Raw genomic sequence first — 23,163 nt, 5'->3', positions numbered from 1 at the left:
AAAAAAGTTAGCATTGTTAGAATAAAAATTTAGAATAAATATGAATTTTAATTTCATGTCTTTAGGAACTATAAACATATTTATTTCTTTGTGAGTTAAATTTTATCACGAGTTTGTACCACAATAAAACAAACTTGTCCCACTTATTTATTTCAAAACATTTTCATTTATCCTAAATAGTTGGATGTTACCACACTTTGAATCTTTATTGGAATAGATTGAAAAAAGAAATGAATTGTTGATGTAAAAAACTTAACACCACTTATAACATAGAACATTAAGGCTCCATGTTTTGTGGTTTTTTGCTTTTTTTTAATATTGTTTTTTAATATAGCACGTAACTTTCAATTTACACTTAGATTCTGAACACTTTGGTATCATGAAAATTGTAGATGGCTAACTTATACAAATATCCAATACGATTTAGTGCTTGTTGGTACTGTAACAATTTTCATTTTCATCTTCACCATCGACAATTCAATAGATGCTTGGAGATCTTTAGAATTGGTATATATTTAAGACTAAGAAAATGGAATAAGATATTATAAAAACTCGTGTTGCATTATCTGTGATCTAATTTATAATACCAAAACTTTCAACCTTTAATTTATGAGTTGTAATGAAGAATTAAAAGTATTAAAGAAAAACGGTAGGAGAAATCACCAAGAAGATAAAAGAGAGGGAAAAATTAGGAAAAATATATAATAATAACATTATCACGGTTAATTCTATTTTATGATAATGTATTATGTATAATATTAATTATGTGAACAAAAATTACGAAAACACAAAAATGTAGACATGCATTTAATCCCTTGTCATACATAATTAAAATGAAAAATAAATCGCATCACGTATTGTCACACCTCGACCGCAAAATACTTCAGATTTTGCATGTACAATAATAACTAGTTAAGTAATAGCAATCCATAAAAGTAGTTTCGTAAATACTTATTATCTCATCTCTCAAAGTTTGTACATATAATTTTACACTTTTTTGTTATTCATTTTAAAATTATAAATAACATGCTAATATATGAGCATTTAAAATATGAAAATTTGATAATATAAGACCCTTATCTTTTTAAATAGTACACATGATACATCCATATCAACATTATTTAGTTAACATGAAATAGTACGTCGATTACTGTTAATATTATGAATTCATCTCCTTCCTCCGGCTGGCCAATCATTTGATAAGAAAAAAAACAAATAAGAAATGGCTCCAACAAATCATGTGCTCCACCATTTGAAACAAGTTTGAATGAAAGTTTTCACCAATAAATTATTTATAGTAATATTTATAGTAATTATTTAAATGTTTTTTTTCTATCTTCTTATTTATATTAGAGTGAATTATTTATAATAATAAAAGAGATTAAGTATTATCTCTTGGAATTTTATTTATCACAAATTTATCATTATGGTCAATCATTATAATTTGAAATATTGTTTATTTTGAAATTTTTTATCATAAATTTTGTTTTAAAATACATGTCAGAGTAAAAAAAAGAATAATTATTAAATTGTATTTAATTTTTACTTCTAAGTGTGGTAGAAATAATATATATATATATATATATATTTTTTTTTTTTTTTTGAAATGTCTGTACATGTAGACAACTAACAGTGGCCATTTGGTGAACATGGAGTTATGGTTGGAATTAGAGGTGCTATAAAAAAAATGGATTCATGTGTATGCAATCCAATGCCGGAGCTGAAGATTTCAATGGCCAACCACTGCCAATGATCTGTCTGTTAATTTGTCAGTCTCCATCACTTATTATAAATACTACAAAAATGGTGACACTGTTGACAACGATCGCCTTATACATAAGCTACAAGATTATCAAAGTCTTTCACATGAGATGGTTGGACATTAAGCTAATAATTCATAAATGAAAGGGAAGTTTCAATTGCATTGCCTCAAATAATAATATCAGCTCATTAAACAAATCAACTTTAACAAATTTAGTTCAGTTCAACTAATAATTTTAGGTTTAAATAAAGACATCATTAATAACTAATCTTCCTCATGTTACTATACTGATTATTTTGGTTGAATTTACTTTTCCAACCACATGTTTTCAATAGTACTCAAGCTAAAAATTTCGCTTAATGTTGTTGTAACTAAAGACATTAATATAAAAGTTATAAATTATTTTTATAGTTGAAAAAAACTTTACTTTTCATACAATAATTTTATCTAATTAGAACTATATGTTATTTGAAAAAAAAGAAAATAGATGTAAACATGGATAGTATTAGAGAAAAGTTATTAATAGTTTGAAAAGAAACTTAGTGAGAACCACTTGCTAAAATTTGTTAAACATCACATGTTAGGTGCCCTATCAAATAGTTAACAACCACTAATGATGTGATTTGCGTAATGGGGTGGTAGATCAAAGGTCTAACTCATGCAAAAACTCATAATAAGCTTCCTCTTTCATGACCATCAATCGTTAATTAATCTCTTCATCCACACCATTAATGCCACACATAATAGACCTTATTTCTTGCATGCATGTGTCAAAATTTATACACATGTATATGCTGAAGGCTTTAATTAAGTTTTCTGTAATTAAGTATGTAATTTAGTTTTGTAATGATACAATTGAAGTAAGCTTGAGACTTTTGAATAAATTTCTTCGTACACACTCTTGAAAGAAGAAAATAAAAAAATAATTAAAGCTAATTAATTTGTTTATGTTTTTTAATATATATATATATATATATATATATATTTAAACATATTACAAATTTTCTTTATGTATATCTAAAAGATGTTGATGTGTAGTGGTTTTGTCAATCCAAAACAACACAATGTTGATGCATACGTTCATAGTAGTTTGTCAACCCAAAACTACATCATATTGGCATAAACATCTTGGCTAGCAGCAATACATATCTCAACCTTGTTATCCAAAGAAAAAGATTAGCATGATTAACAAAAGATTAAGACATAAGATATAAGATGTATTAGCAAAATTATAAAATGTCTAAGAAAGGTATTTACTCAGGTGATATAGATCCAATTAGGTAAAAAATCATGAAACTACTTATCGAGAAATTCAGAGAAAGTAGGAAGACAGGTATATGCATCTGAGTGGATCGATCGAGTTTTGACGGTAGCATATAAAGGAACTTTTCAAAATTTCGTGTCACTCTCCTCTGCATGCACTCCTTCTCTCTAAGTTTATGAAATCTTCTTTTCTCCTCCTTCTCTCTAAAATTACTCATTGTTGATTCATCTGATCGATGATCAGAATCTCCATAGGCGTTCATGAGATCAAGAGTTTCCTTTTCCACTAATCAAAGTCTTGTTTAGAGCTGGTAAGTCTCGATTTCTTGAGCTCTTGTGAGATTTCGAAACATTTTGACCCATGCAAGCCAAGTTTCTGGTTGCATGTGTTCATCAGCTTCTTCTTCCCATTTCTGATCACATTTTTGGTCTTTTGGTGGTCTATTCTCATAAATCAATGAACTATAGGTGTTCATAGGAATTTCTGGTGGTGATCGAGTCTTTAGTTGTTAAGCTTCGGTTCGGTCAAAGAGGTAAGGGAAGCTAATTAATTTAATTATGATTTACTATGTATGAATATGTTGTTTGATGATTATGCATGTGTGTAAAAGTGAATGAATTGGTATTCGACATTGTTGGATGTATGCATGTGTGGATAATTTGATGTTGGCTTGATTAATGTGTATAGTCAAAACCTGTGAACGAGTTGGGTTTTCTGCATTATAGCGATCGGTTTGTTCTGTTAAGGAAGTGATTGAGAGAAATTGGTTATGGGATTCTTTTGATTGATGTTATTAAGGTTTAGGTATATTTGGATAGGTTTGAATTTATTTATAATTCGAAAGTGGAGGATTAGATATTGGCAAAGATATTCTGGTTTGGTTAAGTTAGGCATTGTTCATAATTCTGTAGAAGTTTTGCAGAATCATGTAGAATGCCGAGTGGTTACTGTTGACCGCTCGGTCTTGTTCTATGCTCGGTTATTAACTGGAGTTGGTCTCCTCAGAGTCCTACCAGTTCATGATTGTTTGGTCTTAGAAGGGGGGGTTTCCTAGCGTAATAACGCTCGTTCTTAGTAGTGCTCAGTCTTGTACTAGTGCTCGTTCTTGGTAGTGCTCGGTCTTGTACTAGCACTCGTTCTTGGTAGTGCTTGGTCTTGTACTAGTGCTCTTTCTTGGTAGTGCTCAGTCTTGTACTAGCGCTCGTTCTTGGTAGTGCTCGGTCTTGTACTAGCGCTCGTTCTTGGTAGTGCTCGGTCTCGTACTAGCGCTCGTTCTTGGTAGTGCTCGGTCTTGTACTAGCGCTCGTTCTTGGTAGTGCTCGGTCTCGTACTAGCACTCGTTCTTGGTAACGCTCGGTCTGGTACTAGCAGTTATGCTAGTGTTAGCGTTAGGCTTAAGCCAATACTATTCGGCCTATGACCTAAGTGTTCGGTCTAAGCCAATAGTGTTCGGCCTAAGATATAAGTGTTCGGTATAAGATTCAAGCGTTCGGTTTAACTTTAGTATTCGGTATCTAGTGTTCGGCCCTAAAACCGTGTTCGGCTCATGCTTGAGTCTTACTCTTAAATGACCGTTCGGTCATGTTCAGATATTGAAAGTGTTGTATCGTTTGGTCTTGTTCATAGGTTATGTTGATCTTTTCCATTCGGTCGTGCTCAAGAATGGTGGTTGTTTTACTATTCAGTTTGATTTTACTTAAATGTTATGGATGAGGAAGTATGTTGATATTGAAGTATGGTATGATATTTTTAATGTAATGTGAAAGAGAATTCCAAGGAGGAATGTCTCAGTGGAGGTTTCAATGTGGTAAAAGTATGAATATGGGAAGCTCAGCTTTGGCGTTCATCCTAACATTCTAATGGTCACCAATTCTCAAGTAGAGAATGGTGAGACATGTCGTGAGAATAACTGGAGGCCCTAACCTGGGTGGTATGTTTACCTTGACCTAAGGTGAGGGATAACGGGCTAACCTCGTGTGACAGCTGAGGGTGTTTCCAGTTACTTCATCCACGAGTGCACGAACGACCATAGCTACATATTCATACTAGTCCGGACAGTCATAATAAAGTGGTCAGTTATAACACGATTGTATGATTTCTATATATGCATGATTGTATTATATGTGTGTCTGAATTGCATGTTAACATGGTTAATTAAATTACATTATCTTACCCTTATTTTTCTGTCTTGTCATGTTGTTCGTTCGGTCATTTACGTCCTTGCAATGATCACCCTGTGGGTGTGAGTAGAGTGTGTAGAGGGTTCTCTGGAGCAGGTGCTGAGCGAGGAGTCTTCAACCCCTTAGGATAGGTCTGTTCGGTTGATACATATCTTGTATGACCGTTCGGTTTGTTCTTATGGTTTGTATCAGTGTAGGATTTTGTAAGTTTTAAATTTATTGTTATTTTAGGATAACTGTAAGTTAATTTTATTTCCTGTAACTACTATATTTCATTGTATATGTAAGTACTCTTAAATATAATTTACAACTATATTTTTGGGATATTACACTACTATAAATAATACTATTACGTATTTCTTTTAGTATTTTTTATTATTTTATGTATACATCTTACTTCAACATCAAAGTATTTTTGGAATTACTCCACCCTCAAACATTGAAAAAATCTTACCGAACAGATCTCGAAATATATCAGTGGGTCAAAGGATACATCTTAAATTTATAATAGATTGGAAGAATATCAACCATGTTTATCGCAGAGACCTTGTATACAAATTTTAATCTACAAGAACAATTAACATTATTTATTTATTTATTATTTTTGTAAAATGCAAAAAAAAATTACTTCTATCATTTAAGATAAGGACATAATTAATTACAAAGAGTTAAAACAACTGTCAATAAATCTTTCACATAACATAGTATATTATGTGCACAAATTTTAATATTTTGAGCTGAAATAAAACTTGAATACACTTTTTTACTCAATATTAAGTGAAAAGTTGATAAGTAACTGATATAATTTTTTTAAGCTCTCCAAACGCGTCTTCAACCAAACTAGGTGAGATATCTTATTTTTTAATTCTATTAATATTAATATCATATTTTAATAAAGTTAAATTCTAAATTAATGTAAAAGGATAATTTTTTCTTAAAAACTATAAAAACTACTTTTAACCTTTCATAATAATTAAATATTTTTTATGTCAAATTATAGTTAGTACTAAAATAAATAAGATTATTTTTAGTTTAGTCAACGTTACTATTAAAATAAATATTAAATTATTCAAATTGACATTAATCATATTTGATTTTAGTATTTATATTTAGGTTTAATTGATCATTTGGTATTTACATTTGGGACAATGTCTCTACTTGATATCCACTTTTAAAAAGTTTCAATTTCATCTCGAAATGGTTTAATATGCAGCAATCAAGTCATTTTCTATTCACATTGTTTCAATCAATAACGTTGACTTATTGTATATGTTGACTTGGTAATTCTATGATGTGATGCCATTTTTTTTTCTGACATATAATATGTAGGGCACAATGATATGGAAATTAGGAGTGCTTAGAAAAATAAAAAAGGAAATTTATACAATACTAAATTAGGGATTTACACAACTTTGAACATAAAGGAAATTGGAAATTCGATAACAAAGAGGGGAAGAAAAATTAGGATTCAATTCCCAACAAAGTGAAAGTGAAGAATGGGAGTTTCATTGACAGTGGAATGGGTTGGATTGAAGATCAAAGATATGCTTGTGTTGAATGTATGTGATTGTGTGTGTCGTTTTTGGATTTTTGACATTGATGTGGTGTTGCACTAATTGCATAATTTAGGGTTAGAATTTTATATGTTTTTGGTGATATGGAGGGAGAGGGTGATTGTGAAGATGAAGTTGATGGAGAGGGAGATTGTCATTGTCAAGAAGAAGTTAATGTGGAGGGAGATGGGCACTATGAAGAAGTTCATATGGAGGGTCTAGCTGATGTTGCCCAGGAGGGAGAGGATCTGCTTGTGAGAAGGGGGACGGTGATTGTGAAGAAGACAATGGATACAAAAGAATGCAATGTGTAGAGAAGAACTAGGGCAAACCTCAAACTTCAAAATTCACCATTAAAAGCACACCTCAACAACCCAATTTACACAGTGAATTTATAAATTGTTACACTTAGATCTTCTGTTTTGCCACGTCACCACACAATTAACGTTGTATATGAAAAACTAATGGGGATGACTTGATTGATGCACATTAAATCATTAGAGGATGAAGTTGAAACTTTTTTAAAAATGGATATCAAGTACACACATTGCCCGAGAAGTGTATCAAATGACCAATTAAGCCATATATTTATTTAGGTTAATTAGCGTCAACGTGTTAATGTTAAGTTATATATTATGAATAGTGTATGTTTAGAACAATGAATATGAATTGTGGATTATTTTTAATTTAAATGATTAGATTTAAAATTGACAAATCTCCTCATCACATTTTTTCTTCCCCACTTCTATAAATCTTGTCATATTCATCTTCTTTGTTCATATTCATAAATCCTTTTACATTGATCTCTTTCATCCACACATATCTATCCAATTTTTTTTCTCTTCATCTCCTTCATTCACATTATTGGTCTCATCTCCTTCATCCACATTTCAAATGGAGTCACAATAAGGAAAGACATGACTAAGTTAAACAAGGATATATGTTAGTAACCCCATTAATAATTAATCATTACCAACAGATTAAAAGTCATCGATAAAAATCCATCGATAATTTTATGATTTTCCTATTGTGATTGGTGTAGTTAAATAACTTCAAATTTTGAATTTTTAGTTTATGCTAATGTGGTGTTGATTGGTAACATAATGGCTAGGGATGACCAAACACATTATCTCGACTGGTTTTGGCCTGCCAAAAATAGGTCGGACTGTCCAATCATAAAAGAACGGGCCAAAATTTCAACCTATTATGCCATAGGATTGTTGATAGGCTCGCCACCTAAGTTCTTTTTTAATTTTTATTTATAAAATTTGTTTGTATATATACTTATAAATATTATTTAAAACATATTTAATTATATAAATTTTTTATGCTTTGAATTGATTAATTAATATTTTTAATTGGATAAATTAAAATAATTACTACATTTGCATGTTAAATTACTCTATTATAACATACGATGAACATATACTATACGCGTAATGGACACGACGCATATTTGATTTGTCGATACATTTATTTTGAAACAATAAGATATGATACATGATATATATGTATATTGAAAAGTGTACAATAATTCTTAATAATGTTATAAATATATGATTTTTATTGTGTGAATCAAAATTAAAATCATATATATTAAACATTATCAACATAAGAAATTATAAATTATTATCATCATATAAATATTATTGTTTGATAGATTAGATTATTTATTAATAAGCACATATAAAGTATTTTAAAGTATCCATGTGATCTAAATTGAAGTATTGTTGTATAATAAATTATAACTAATAATTGGAACTTGTAAGTGTTAATTATTTAAATTATAATAGTATTGCCTACTTACATTTTTACAAAAATATAATATAAAAAATTTAATCCTTTTAATTATTTTTCTTTTCATATTTAATTCAAAAAATAAAAAAATAAAAAAATAAAAAAATAGAAAACAAAATAGGTTAGCAAGCAAGGGGCCCACCAATTTGGCAGGCTAGGTGAGTCAGGCCAAAACGAACTGGTGAGTGGAAAATTCCAACTCAGTCTGCCCTGTTTTAGCAAGCTAGCAACTTAACTCGCGCCACAACCCATTTTGACACCCTAATGGTGGCACTGAAACCTAGCTTTAAAATCTCAAATTAGTGGCATCTTCATGATACGACATTGAGTGTTAATTTTTGCCATTGAGTACGCTCAAGTTAGAGTGCTCTAGTGGCCTTGACATTGAGTGCTCTCAAGTTAGAGATCCAGGGGTTGCTAATACTGAGCGCTAGTCTATGCCGTTGAGCGCTCCTTTGAAAATGACCCTCTATGAGCTTTAGAGTTGAGTTCACCTTTTGTTGTATGTTTTGAAAAATTGTCTATTGTATATTTAACTAGTTTTTTGTGGTTCTAATGTTTTCTATTATTGTTATTCATTGTTGTAATAGTGTATATAATTGATGTTGAAAAGGTTGTATTAGATATGAGTTTATGAAATTAAAAGGAATTCCATGGAAAAAATCCTACTGTTATCATTCACACTTATATATAGTAGAGTGCGTTATATGGTAAGAGTAGTATGAGGTCCTAGTCTGAAGGCAAGATAATGGTCTAAGACGTAAAGGAGATTAACCTCGTGAGTGGTAGAGTGAAACTCATTAGTAATGACTCTACAAAGCAATAGAAACTTCCACAAGTGCTTGTCTTTAGTGATTTAGATGTTAATTTCGTTAATCCAAATATTGAGTCTAGTAATGTCTTTGATCTTGTGTCTACAAATGTGTAATGATATGATCATGTGATATGACTATTTTATGCTTTATGTTATGTATTTCTTTTCTGTTTGCAATTATCATTAGTAGATGTAGTAGAGTCTATGGATATAGGTTGTGTTCTTATTTTTTTTAGATGAATGTACTAATATAAATAGTAATATTATAGTTTTATCATATTTTGAGAAAATAGATAACTATAAAATGCAAATTTCATTTTACTCCAATGTTAAAGATTATGATGTTATTATTAGTATTATAAAATACATTGCATCCTTCTCCATTGACCGCAATTATCTCTTTATACAATTTGTAAATATTCAAGAGAGTAGACGTGTCTAATTTCTCATGTTGTTAGCAGAGTCTTAATCTTATGACATAAAGATCTTATGCAATTAATATTTATTGGCACTTTAATCAACTAACATTATATTTCCATAAAAAAAATATCACTTATTTTAACTTTGGAGTGAAGTTATATTTTCATTTTCTTAAGGAACATAGAAAAAGGTTTCAGTTGACCCAAAATTGGACGAGGAAATCAAAAGCCAGGGTACCATAATACGATCTTAGTATTTGTACAATACATCAAGATAATACACATTACACCAGAGATTGAATAATGCATAAAAGAAGTGACTTTTTGGTGATTAAATTTGAATTAGGTTATTCAATAATACATTATGTGTTTGCTGGGAACATTTTTAGTGTCAATTTGTTAATGGCCGGCAACTAACAACCTAAGCATAAACTGGGAACAATTTAGGAATATAATGCGAATATTATCCATCAACTTCTAATCAGAATCTTTTGGTGCTTAGTTAGTTTTGGATTGGACCACACACTCTTTTCACTGCCTCCTTATTCTTTCAAAACCAATTTTTGTACCAAAATATAATATATATATATATATATATATATATATTTGCATATTTTTTTTTGCAAGTGTCAAGTTACACGTATCAACTGCTCACCCAATACATATTTGGTAACCGTCATTAAATATATATAGTAAGGTTCATCAATTAAAAGAAAAGAAAGATAATATATTTGGATGCCCAAAATGGAATAAAGCGTGAAAAATGAGAAAAACAAAAGTTCATTTATTATAATTGATAAGACGTTATACTTATTAGATTATGTGTGAAAAAAAAATTAAGTATTTTTTTCTTGAATTTTAATACGAAATTCAAATTTATTTTTGTTACAAAATACATTTTAATTTCTAAACTTTAAAAATAAACAAATCTAATTTTAACCAAATTATATTAAATTTTTTGATGTATCAAATGAAATTTTCAATTAAAATTGAAAACATATAAAACAATGTAAACAATTTAAATTAGATTAAAATGACTATATCCATTAAATTTTAAAGTTTGAGATCAAAATTTATCAAAGTTTTAGACATCAATTTCACGTCAAAGTTTAAAAACTAAAAACATATTTAATCCAAAATAATAAAATATCCAAAATCATTTATAATCAAATTCCCTTATTGTGGGTTTAACTAAATATTTAAATTTTAAGTGTGATAGTGAATAAACACCACGAAACAATTATATTTAAATTCATTTCTGTAATTGGAATATATGTTGAATCAAGTTCTCAATTTTCAAATTCTTGCAAATCACACTTATGTTGATAAATATTTCACTTTAATATTTTTTTTTTCATTTTGGAAAACTAGTGATGCAAAGACCATGAGTCTAGTCTCCTTTGAGTACAATAGAATCATCATGGACTAACAATATTTAGTGTGTTTATGATATTTTATAAGATGAAACTATATTTATTCTATTATAAATTTTAAATAATTATAGATTAAGTTGAATTTTAGTTTAAATTACTTTTATATTACTATGGTGATTTTGAGAAGAAAATATTTTAATGATATATATTTGAATACTTTGACAAAAATTTGACATGTCCTTTTTTTTTCATAAGTAAAGTATTTGAACAAACATTTATAAATATTATTAATAAAAAAAATAAGTACCTCAAAAGGTGACATACATTGTCATATAACAGAATTTCTAATTAAATACAAATTATTGAATTTAGAAGATTAAAAATAACGCAAGCAAAATAAAGTAATAATAAACTCATAAAATAAATAATATAAAAGACATTAAAACTTCTACAATATAATTCCAAATTGAAGAGGATATTAACCCATATAAATAAAATGAAAGAAACCTATGTTTAAATCTATACACTAAAATAAAAGAGGTTTCAAACATTCACAAAATAATAACCAAATAGAAGAGATTAAAACCCGACTTAAAAAAACCTTCCCAATATAAATAAGATATCAAAGTAATAAAATTCTACAAGAAGGGGTGTAACAAACCTGTATGCAAAGATTTAAAAAACTCTTGCAAATTAATTTGCATAGGATAAAAACCTTTATAAATTAAAATAAAAATCTCCACAGAATATGTTTTGTTTTCTTAGTGATGGTTTAAACTTCTAGAATGGATAAAGAAAAAAAATATAAAGAGATAAAATTTTCTAATAAAATTTTTATAATTAGTTTATAGATTTTTTTTTCATTCTTTATCCATTAAAATTATATCTCTGAAAAAAAGAATCCAAATACTACCATATCACTTGAAAAATTTAAAGGTTTTATGATTTTTATATTTAATAATTTGATCTCTATATATTTAACCATTTGATTCATTATTATATTATTCTAAAAACTACAAAGTTTCTATTTATAATAAATTATCAATTCTAAAATTATAATTTAGTAACATATCTATAAAAAAATATTTTAAAAATTGAAATCTTTTATTCTTTTTATCGGTTGAGATAAAACATCTATTTATAATATGTGAGAATCTAAATAATAACTTTAGGACAATGGTGGTTTTTTATAAAAAAGAAAAAATAACACTACAATATTTTATTAATAAAAGGTTTGAACTATAAAGATTTTTAATAACTTAATTTCGTTTCCAACTCATATTTTCATCTAAGAGACAATAGAATTAATCTATCAGGTGTGGAAAATCTTTTTCATATTTAAATTGGTTGATTTATTGTTTATAATTATGAGTGTGAGATAAATTAGCATGTTTGATTATTATGAATGGCTGAATTTGGAATATAGAATTTGTCTTTGATACGCTCATATTGAAACTGTTAAAATTGAAGGACAGAGAAAAAGAAATTATGAAAAGAAACGAAAAAAAAAATGGAAAGTATGGTGATGCAAAAAGAAAGATATTGAGGTGCGGAAAGAAACTGGAAAAAGTAAAGTCTTCTGGAGTCTATCTAATTTTCACAGTAGCCCAAAGCCCAAATAAATATCATAAGGACAAAAACAAAACTTCATCATAAAGATATATGGATGTTTTTCAGTTTTAAATTTTTAAAACAATAAATTTATAAATTTTATGATAATTTACAGACTCTAACTCTTCAATTCTACTCTTATATGATTTAATTTACAGACTCAAATTGATTGAGAGTAAAAAAGTTTTCAATTGAAGAACCTCATACAGTGTCAGCATTTTGTGAAATTTGATGTAGAAGTATATTTGATATAAGTACAAATATAGAAGTAAAAGAACATTTGACAAGAAAAATTATTGAAATTTGGGAAAATTAAATTTAAAGAAAATACAACTAGTGGAAGGTGAAAAAGAAGAAGAAAACTGAAAATAAAAATAAAATAAAAAATTAGAAACAAAATATTGATACTAACTTGGTTTAATAGTAAAAGAATGGATTACTAAACCATAAATTATGAATAGAATCGTGATTAAGTGGATTGAAGAAGAGATAAATATGAGATCCATCTTGAATTCCACAATCAAATAGAGACATATTTTCTTCCTCCTTACCTATTATAAGAGATTCATTATCACCATGAAGAACAAGTATCAAACGATCACCTGCTACTTTCTGCTGTCTCTCAATTTCCTTCTTCAGATCTTCGACTGTTGCATCATTCTTCACTTCAATGTAGCAAAGTGTTCCTGTCAAATTTTCCATCACCACTTTCATGTTTTAAGAATTATTATTCTAATATATTTCTACTACACCTAATAATCTCACATTCTAAGAGTTGTAATTTAAGACTGTTTAAATATTTCATCCTCTTAAATATCTATAAAAGTGTAACAGAATTTCACATTTTCGAGAATATTGTTTATTTATTTATTAAACTTATGAAACAAACGCAAACTTAGAAAATGATAAAACTTTTGAGTCAAAAATTTCGTTTAAGTTTATAATGTTTGGTTGTTTTCAGTTTCTTTTATATAGTTAAAAAAACAGATCTAAAACTTCTATATCCAAATTACTTGGTGGTGGTTTGTAACATAATATTAGAATGTACAAATTCTGTTTACTTTATCCTTTATTTTTAAAAACTTTTCGAAAAAATTGAGATTATTTTTAAAATTTTCCTTTTTGTCTTACGTAAAAGCATTATACAATTTTGAAATAAATTTAATATTTTTTTATAAAGTGGAATATAACGTATATCTACTATATCTAGTTGAAAGTAATTTAGTCATACTATTATACAAAAATAAATCTAACTAGTATATAAGGTACAAATAAATTTATCTTCTATGAAAAATCTTCAACTACCTCTTGATCGATAGAGAACTTGCATAGAACCAATAAAGAAGCATTGCATTCTTATTAGATTAGGAAAAATTATTGTCGTTACAACATAATATATTTAAAAGTATGTGATAAAATTTTCCTTTAAACTGGTAACTAATAAATTAACTATTTTTGTTTAAAAAAATTACTTATATCAGTTCAATTATGCACACGCTTTTTCATATATATTTCGTAATCTTGAGAGTTGAATTGATTACTATTATATGTTTTTTATTTGTTTATATCAATATACTATCATATGATACACTTATGATAAAAAAATATTGAACAACGTACATAAAGAAAAGTTCAAAAATATTTCAAATATTAATAAATATAAATAAATACTTCAAAAACTAAAACCAAAATGATACTTTATTAATTACAAAAATTTTACTAAGCTCATACAAAAATCGTAATATTATTTTGCTTTAAAGACATAATTCAAGAAATAAAGTTCAAATACAAAAGTGTGTAACAATAAATAATGAAAAAAAGGAGATAAACAGAGATAAACACAACATCGAATTAACGACTCATGTTGTAAACTTAGGTTTTTGTAATTGGGTGAATTAAATTGATTCTTTTAAAATACTTACTGTTGTGCATCTTAATTAGGCATTTTTTATATTAATTTGTTTCATAATTGAAAGAGTTTTTTTTTTTTTTTACTTTAGAATGAAATGTTCATTGAGCTTAGAAGGAAGAAATCTAAGATAATTTAGGCCCTTTATTTTATATGACGTATACTATTATACAAATCAACCAAACTATGAATAAAGTAAAAACTTAGAAAAAGGTTGAAACAAAAGAAAAACAAAATTTATCAAACAAAAAGAATCCAAATGGTTTCACAAACCCTTTTAACTAATGGGTTTATTAGCTTTCTATCTTATAAAATTCAGATTGATTCAACCCTAAAATTCAGTACCATATTTAAAGGTACATAATCTTCTGTGCAAAATCTTAAAATACTCAATTTTCATATGTGTAATTCCTAATAAAACAACTAGTTGACTAAGATTTAAAATATATGTAAACAAATCGTATTAGTTTATATATAGTTGGTAACAACTTTTTTTATGCAAAAGGGCTTAAAAGGACAAATAAAGCTCGATAAGAGAAAAAGAGAAACAAAATTGGACCTGGCCCAAAATTGTATCATGCAAAATAACTCTAGTTTTTCTTTAATTACATAAAGTTACTTGTAATTAAATTAAAATAGGAAAAAATTTAAGTTTTTTTAATAATTAGAAAAAATGTGGTTTTTTTTATTAAATAAACCGATCTAAAAGAATAAAAGAAAATGCACAAATTCTAGTAAAAGTATTTTGAATTAATATCAGTACGAAAAAGAAAATAGATAAACAAATCAAATAATATTAGTTTAAATATATGCAAATAAATAATAAAAGAATATAAAATTGGATGTTTACATGAAGTTAACTAATTTATTTAAAATGTTAATTTATGTTGTATTTTTGTGTCGAAAAAGATTGAAAAAAAAAGGAGTTCAATCTAAAACTTTTGAAAGAGAAAAAGATGTTACTTGTAACATTTCATAATCTCACACTTGATAATTCATAATTAATATATTGTAGCATTACATTTAAGGTAACATCTCATAATCTCACACTTGATATATATATATATATATATATATATATATATATATATATATATATATATATATATATATATATATATATTTTAAACTCAGATTTCAACTACAAACTCATAAATATAACTTGAATTCTTCTAATTTATTCTTCTATCTCTTTCTTCATTGGCACTGAATCAGACGACATTCCTTCATCTGTTCCCGTATAACGAATTATACGATCATCGCACAAACACAAACACAAACAAGTAGGGTGAACTAACATGCAATAAATCATTTATAAAACATGCATAATTACTTTAATACACTCAACAAACATCATATAATAATTATGTCAGATACCCTGATACCATCATACAACAATCGCACCATAGATATTCATCCCATCATACCACAATTCCTAATAGACACTCATCCCACAATACCCAATAAACACTCATCCCACAATACTCAATAGACACTCATTCCACAATACCCAATAGACACTCGTTCCACAATACCCAATAGACACTCATTCGGATGATACGTTGACGAGCGGTCACGGGAGGTTATGCACTTGTGATGACTTCTACTTCTTCTTACAAATTCACTTCCAAAATACTCCATACCATCCACAAGGTTAGTCCTCAACACTATGTCCAAAACCGGCACATATGCCAGGACCTCCTGTCCCTCTCACCACATAATTCATCCTTCTCTACTTGAGATTGGATGATTATTAGAGTATCAGGATAACCTCCAACAACAGGACCCTCAACATCAACATATACACAAATATCATATCATTACAGAATCTATCCACGAGACTCATACCATGCTCATATTCCTCAACTCATATTATACCATTACAAAATCTCCCCACAATACTCATATCATGTTCAGATCCATAAATTCAAATCCAATATAATAAAATACAATCATCACAGAAATCATACAAAATGAATATATCACAAAATAAATTTCTTGCAACTAAAAATTTCTTCCTAACTCTTTCTTCTCTATTTCTCAAGATTTCTCACTTGATTCTTCCTCTCTTTGTGCAGAATAACCTCCCCTCTCATGGCTATTTATAGTCCAAAAATTTTACTATTTAACAATTTTTTAATATTATTTATTATTTTAATATTAATATTATTTTATTATATTAATATTTTAATCACCACTTGACATATCTGATCCCTCAATAATGACTTCAAACGTGGAGTGCTTATCCACTATCACTATTTTAAATTTTATTTTTTTTAAAACAAAAAGGTAGAAAAAAGTTTGAACCCATGTTCTTGAAATCACCACAATTTTCTATCATTTAAGCTACTAAAATTTCTTATTTAGTTTTCCACATTTTATTTTTACATAAACTTATTAATTATATTTTCCATTCACAAAGAAATTTATTACTACTAGTAATAAAATTGTTACTAAGGTAAATATTTTTCATGGATCTTACATTCTCTCCAAGAACAAAAAATTTTCGACCTCGAAAATTCTATACTTCAAGAAAAATATATGATAGTACGATATATATATATATATATATATATATATATATATATATATGTGTGTGTGTGTGTGTATGTATATATATATATTAATTTATTTATTTAGTTTCAACTTCTAATAGTTAAGTGTTAGTACATAATGATTATGGTAATATATTTTGATTCCTCAAATAATTATTCACAACTAATTTAAATAAGATTTTAATAAATATGTAATTACCTCTTCTACATTGTGCATTTCAACATCATAATTAAAATTTATAAATACAACACTTTTATGCAGATGAGAGTGGTTCTCATTGGGTAACACATCACTATTTATTAGATTCTATTAAATTAAAGACGGAACATTTGTATTGGTGCAGGGTACAATTGTATAATCTGATCCGAATAACATTATACTTTTCCTAAACAGTTATATTACATATTCCGCATTATTCAAACCACAACCCTTTCAAAGCCCATACCTACTATGTATGAATGATTTTTACATGAATTTAATACCAGCCATCTTATGTCAGCAAATTAATTAAGGTGTTTAGACTTCATAGGACAACATTCAATCCACACATGAATGTTTACGATATTATACTAGGCATAACCAATTTAGTACTGAGTTCATTTTTTTTTTTTACATTTCAACTAATTAAATTCTGAATTGAAAATTAATATGCACTAATAGTACTTTCATACACATGATTTTAGCGTATAACATTTCCCATACCAATTCACAAGATTATCATCAATCATGACCTAGTCATATTCATTATTAATTTCCTCCTTACGGACAACCAAAATCATACCAACAAAGTATATATATAATTAACTTGCACCTTAAAATAGCGTAACACTATTAAAGAGAGTATGCATTTCAGACAACATCTATTATTGAGATAAATGTATTCACATAAGTCATACTATGAGTTATATATATCAGATGTACTGTATATCACTGTTAACTTCCTTTATGGGTTACCTAGTCAATTCAATTTATACTAATTACTCTACATATGATATTATGAGTTACCTAGTCAATTCAATTTATACTAATTACTCTACATATGATAATTCACAAATACCAGAGCATTTTTTTTTATTCTAAAAAAAATATAACAAACATCTAGCCCTTTCACAAATCAAAATACTATACACAAGAAATTTATCCAATAATTTTCCATACGTATACCAATATTATTATTATTATTATTATTATTATTATTTAAATAACCGACACTGTGAAACAACCAGTAGCAACAACCGAAACTGTTGCTACAATGAAAATGTTTGGCTATAACTAGAGTATTCCTCCGCGTTGAGCGACACTTGAGTCTCATAATGGAGCATGAGTTTGCTCTCCTTGAGTGTCCTTCGAGAGTGTCCTAATTTTGTGAGGAGCCTTTCTCTCTAAGTGTGCCTTTTGTTTTCACATTCTTGTAAGTGTTTCATTCTCTCAATCTTTCGTTTTGTTCCTTCTTTCCTTTAAGCTTTCTTTTAATCCATGTTCTTTTGCATTTACGTTCGTTCCTTGTTCTTGTTATACTTGTTTATTTGTTTTGTTATTTCACCACTCTTCACCTTTTTTTTATACTAATAAATTAATAATGGAGTATATAAGCTGGAAAACCGAAGTTAACCTCCCTTCGTGGTATGATAAAGGAATTCGGATAGAACAATGCTACGTACCCTAAAAATTATTTTAACTTAAACAAATCATGGGTATAAACTTGTTGGACTTAGATCTAGTAAGATCCTTTGCGAGGACCGGAGGATACATCTAGACTGGACTTCAAACTAGACTATGGACAAAATTGAGTTGAAAGAAAACTAATTGTATCAACCCTCTTTGACACAAACATAATATTCCTTCACTTTTGTCTCTTAGAAAAATGAACAAAAATTTAAAAAATTTGGACGTTCAAGACAAGCTGGGATATAAACGATAGAGTTCTACTAAAGAACAAGTTGCTCTACTAGAGGCCCTTTTTGCATATGGGATACGAAATCCAAATAGAGAGCAAGTGCACGAGATTGCAACGAAACTTAAAATTTATGGGGAAATTGGAGAGTATAGCGTTTATTGTTGGTTTCAAAATTATGGGTATCGTGAAAAGCAACGATGCTTGAAGCAAAGCACCACCACCACATCTTACTCTCCACTACCCCTCTTGGTACCTTTTATGAATGGTAAGATATGTTGTATTTTTTTTTTACTTTTATTTATTTATTATTTTTATTATTATTATTTTAACATTTCTAATTTTATTTATTTGGAGATCTTGCATGGATAGCGTTGTCGGTTCCAGATCAGGTGATGTTGGATCTTTTTCCAATCCCTATCATTCTTGATGAAAGAGAGATTTCTCCTCCCCTACTATTCCAGGTGAAAGCTCCTTCCATTGAGCTTTCCTTACGATTGCCTTCCGCCGAAGAATAGTCTCCTCGAGGAGACTACAATTGTCTGTATTTATTTCTATTGCTATGGACTGTAATCTTTAATGATCACTTGTGATCGACTTTTGAACATCTTTATTATTATTATTAGTAGTAGTAGTAGTGTTATTATATATTTATTTATAGACTTAAATCTAACGTAAACTAGCTAACCATCATTTTTTTAAACATTATTTAAAGTTGATTCCTTGATTCACGGTAAAGTAACTTTGCGTCCTTATTGTCAGATCTGTCGGTTTGTTTTTATCTAGGAGTATTAATTTGTTTATTTATTTTGTTTAAGTAGTGTAAGATAGATTTTATTTATCACAACGGTAAGACCATCTTCGGTGTAATGGTTAAGACATTTGGTTTTTCAATAACTCTACTCATATTGGTGTTTCTTCCTCAATAATTCTATAGATGTTCAATCTTCCTTCCTCGGTCTGTACTAAGGTAAAATTGGACACTTGAAGAGTTGTATTGATTTTGGGTATTTACAAGACTCAAGCCAAAAGTGAATTTTTCAAAGGCTTAGGAAGGAAAATCTATTATTGTAAATTTTTACTCTGATGATGAAATTAATTAAATCTTATATTTTTCCTTGATTCATTCATTTGAAAGCATTTAAACATATCCTACTTACCTATATATATATATATATATATATATATATATATATATATATATATATATATATATATATATATATATATATATATGTGTGTGTGTGTGTGTGTGTGTCTAGCCGGTTTAACGTACAATGCTAGTTATACATTAATTAATTCACTTAATTAGTACCTACACTTATAATATTAAGACCTATTCTAATATAATTTAGTACACTTATCATGTATCCACACCATAAAAATTATAAATTCAACAAATCAATGACCAGTAATAGTTGAGACTGTATCAAACATGTTTATAGAATTGAAGTTCACTCAAAACAACCATGAATCGCTACACTGATACCATAAAACAATGACAAGTAGTATTTGTTCATCATGTGAATTATGAAATCATGATCAGCCCTATACTAGACATAATGTATTTAAATTCCACATAGACTAATAACCAAAGATAATATCATGTGGAAATCAATAGCAAAAGATTGTCTTCATTTACCTAATTAATTTATAATCCATTTCAATAAACAATCAAACATATATGCATCACCACGAGGTTTTTCAATGTGCTTTGTCCTCACTCGCACACTTTCTGGAAAAACTTTCCAAAAGGTCACCATCCCTAAATTACTCCAGGCTAAGCACGCTTAACCATGTAGTTCTTATGGGTTGGGCTACCGAAAAGCAAATGCATTTTGGTGATATGAGTAGCCAAATCAATCCCTTTAAGCTATCCTTCAACTGTATAGTCTCATACCTATACAATCTTTAGATCCCTCTCATTCTGGTGTATGTTCGATTCATCCATGTGTCCCTTCCACTAGAAGCCTGCCAAGAGCCGCTCCTTGTTTGTGCCCTTTGCACTTCGTGTCTCTTGCACCGGCGATCACTCCCCGCCCTCGTCAGTGCCCGGGTGTCACATGCCCATCAGCTTCCGCTTGATTTGTTCTCGAACCACACTGTACTGGGAGAGGCTAGACTCTGATATTACTACTTTCTTAACCATGAGTTGCGCAAGTCATTTTACCAAGAAAATTAAAATATATGACATGTGAATTATTTTAAAATATTTTATTTTTTTTAATTTTCCAAATACATTGTTTAGATAAATACTTCTCTCACATTCAAATTTCCTTGTCCAGATAAAACAATTGGCTTTCTCACCTACTTTTCTTAAAATTCAAAAGTTTAATATTAAACTTTGCAAAAATAAATATCAGTGAAGCCTTAAATATTTAATAATTCAGAAAAACGAAAACATTAACATAGATATATTAAATAATTCGTTTTTTAATATTATATAATAGTTAATAAATAAAAACGATCGTAAAATTAAATAATATTTAACAAAATAGAGATATATTTTTGTGTGTTATAGAGGAAAGTTTTTTCAGCAGATATTTTGTGCATTGAATAAAGCGATAATGAGCATAATGATTAATAAAGACATCATCACTGTGATTGCTATACTACTACTTGTGCATCTTCTACCTTTCTGCTCTGTTTTTCTGTCACACGAAAGCATCTCAAAAGAATACCAGAATGATAAGAACAACATCAATAATATAAAATAATTGGAATGCATGATTATTATTATTAATATGAATGTGTTCACTCTATGAATCAACAATTTTCGTGTGCTGCAAAGGGAAACACACCTAAAAATTACTATACATTCCTGAATTCCAAGAGTTTTTCACTTGATTGCAGGTGCTATAACATCAGAGCATCTCTGCTACATAAAGCATCAGAGTCAATCCATGTCGGCAATATAAACCAATCAGAAATGATCTAAATGCAAAGTTCCTTTCGAAATTAAGAATTCATAGCTTGAGTTTGGAGACGCAGGTGGAAGTGGTCTGAAGAGCTGATATGTTCAAAGAGATTGTGCAAGAAAGATAAACCTTGGCCTTCAGCCTGATAAACTTCAACACACTCACTTTCCCAGAAAGTTTAGCCTCTGATGTCATATTGAAGCCCCCACCTTCCATATCCGACATAAAGTTCGGATCTTTTAACAATAAATCTGTCTGAATGTCCGCAGTGGTGGTCACATTAGTGGTGCTTCTCGGAGGGTAAGATCTTGATTCCAGGGGAATTTTTCCTATAATGGTGTCGCCATATTTAAGATAGCCACTGGAAATTCTGTTCTTGAAAGTTGCATAGTTTGGGTTCTGAATTGTGATCACCAAGGGCAAAGGGGCACTGCCTGAATTCGGTGAGAGAATTTGAAACTTTTCAAGGTCAACAGGGTTTACGTATACCAAAGGGTTCTTGGGCTTAAAGATGGCAAAAATCAAGATCATGGTCACAGCGATGAGGATCAAAAGTGAGGATACGCCGAAGCAGATTCTGATGCTTCTTTGTCTTTTTAAAAGTTTGAGGTCCCTGATGGCCATGGCTTCTGGATAATAGGGTTGCAAAACTTGCTTTTGGACATAAAACAGTGTTTCTGAACGGAGATGAAGCTCTGATCTCATCGTGACTTTATAGACGTGAAAAAGATTTAGGGATTCAGTTGGCAGAAATCAAAATCAAGGAATTGGATTTTTCCTAAATCTTAGGCTGTTGAATCCTGCGTAGAGAACAAACCCCGTGGACTCAAATTAATGTCTCCAACGACTCAAAGCTACGCATGCATTGCATTTCCGATTAAGGTAATGACACCATTTCTATAAATGTACGAGGATTTATATATACATAAGAAAAATTAATTAGCTAAATAATGTTATGCTTCTTATCAATTTAGTATTAATTATTGGCTAAATAAATGGTGCATCCAATTGATCCTATTTCTTAATGTGTTCATGTTTTTTTAAACTTAACCCTTAGTGAAAGGGAAATGGCATCAATCTTTGAGGTTACCGAAATGATTGCTTCTTTAAAAA

General features: G+C 28.7%; 1 protein-coding gene across 1 annotated transcript; it reads right to left on the bottom strand.

Annotated features, from left to right (window-relative positions):
• Positions 1 to 21,836: 21,836 nt before the first annotated feature.
• On the bottom strand, positions 21,837 to 22,952 carry LOC108340142 (NDR1/HIN1-like protein 2). The gene has a single exon (XM_017577364.2). The coding sequence runs from the start codon at positions 22,753 to 22,755 to the stop codon at positions 22,099 to 22,101; it is 657 nt and encodes a 218-aa protein (XP_017432853.1). The 5' UTR covers positions 22,756 to 22,952; the 3' UTR covers positions 21,837 to 22,098.
• Positions 22,953 to 23,163: the final 211 nt, after the last annotated feature.

Source organism: Vigna angularis, chromosome 5 (genome assembly GCF_016808095.1).
Source record: "Vigna angularis cultivar LongXiaoDou No.4 chromosome 5, ASM1680809v1, whole genome shotgun sequence".
Lineage (NCBI taxonomy): Eukaryota > Viridiplantae > Streptophyta > Magnoliopsida > Fabales > Fabaceae > Vigna > Vigna angularis.
Note: the sequence above shows the minus strand (reverse complement) of the source record. Positions and strands in the feature narration are given on the sequence as shown.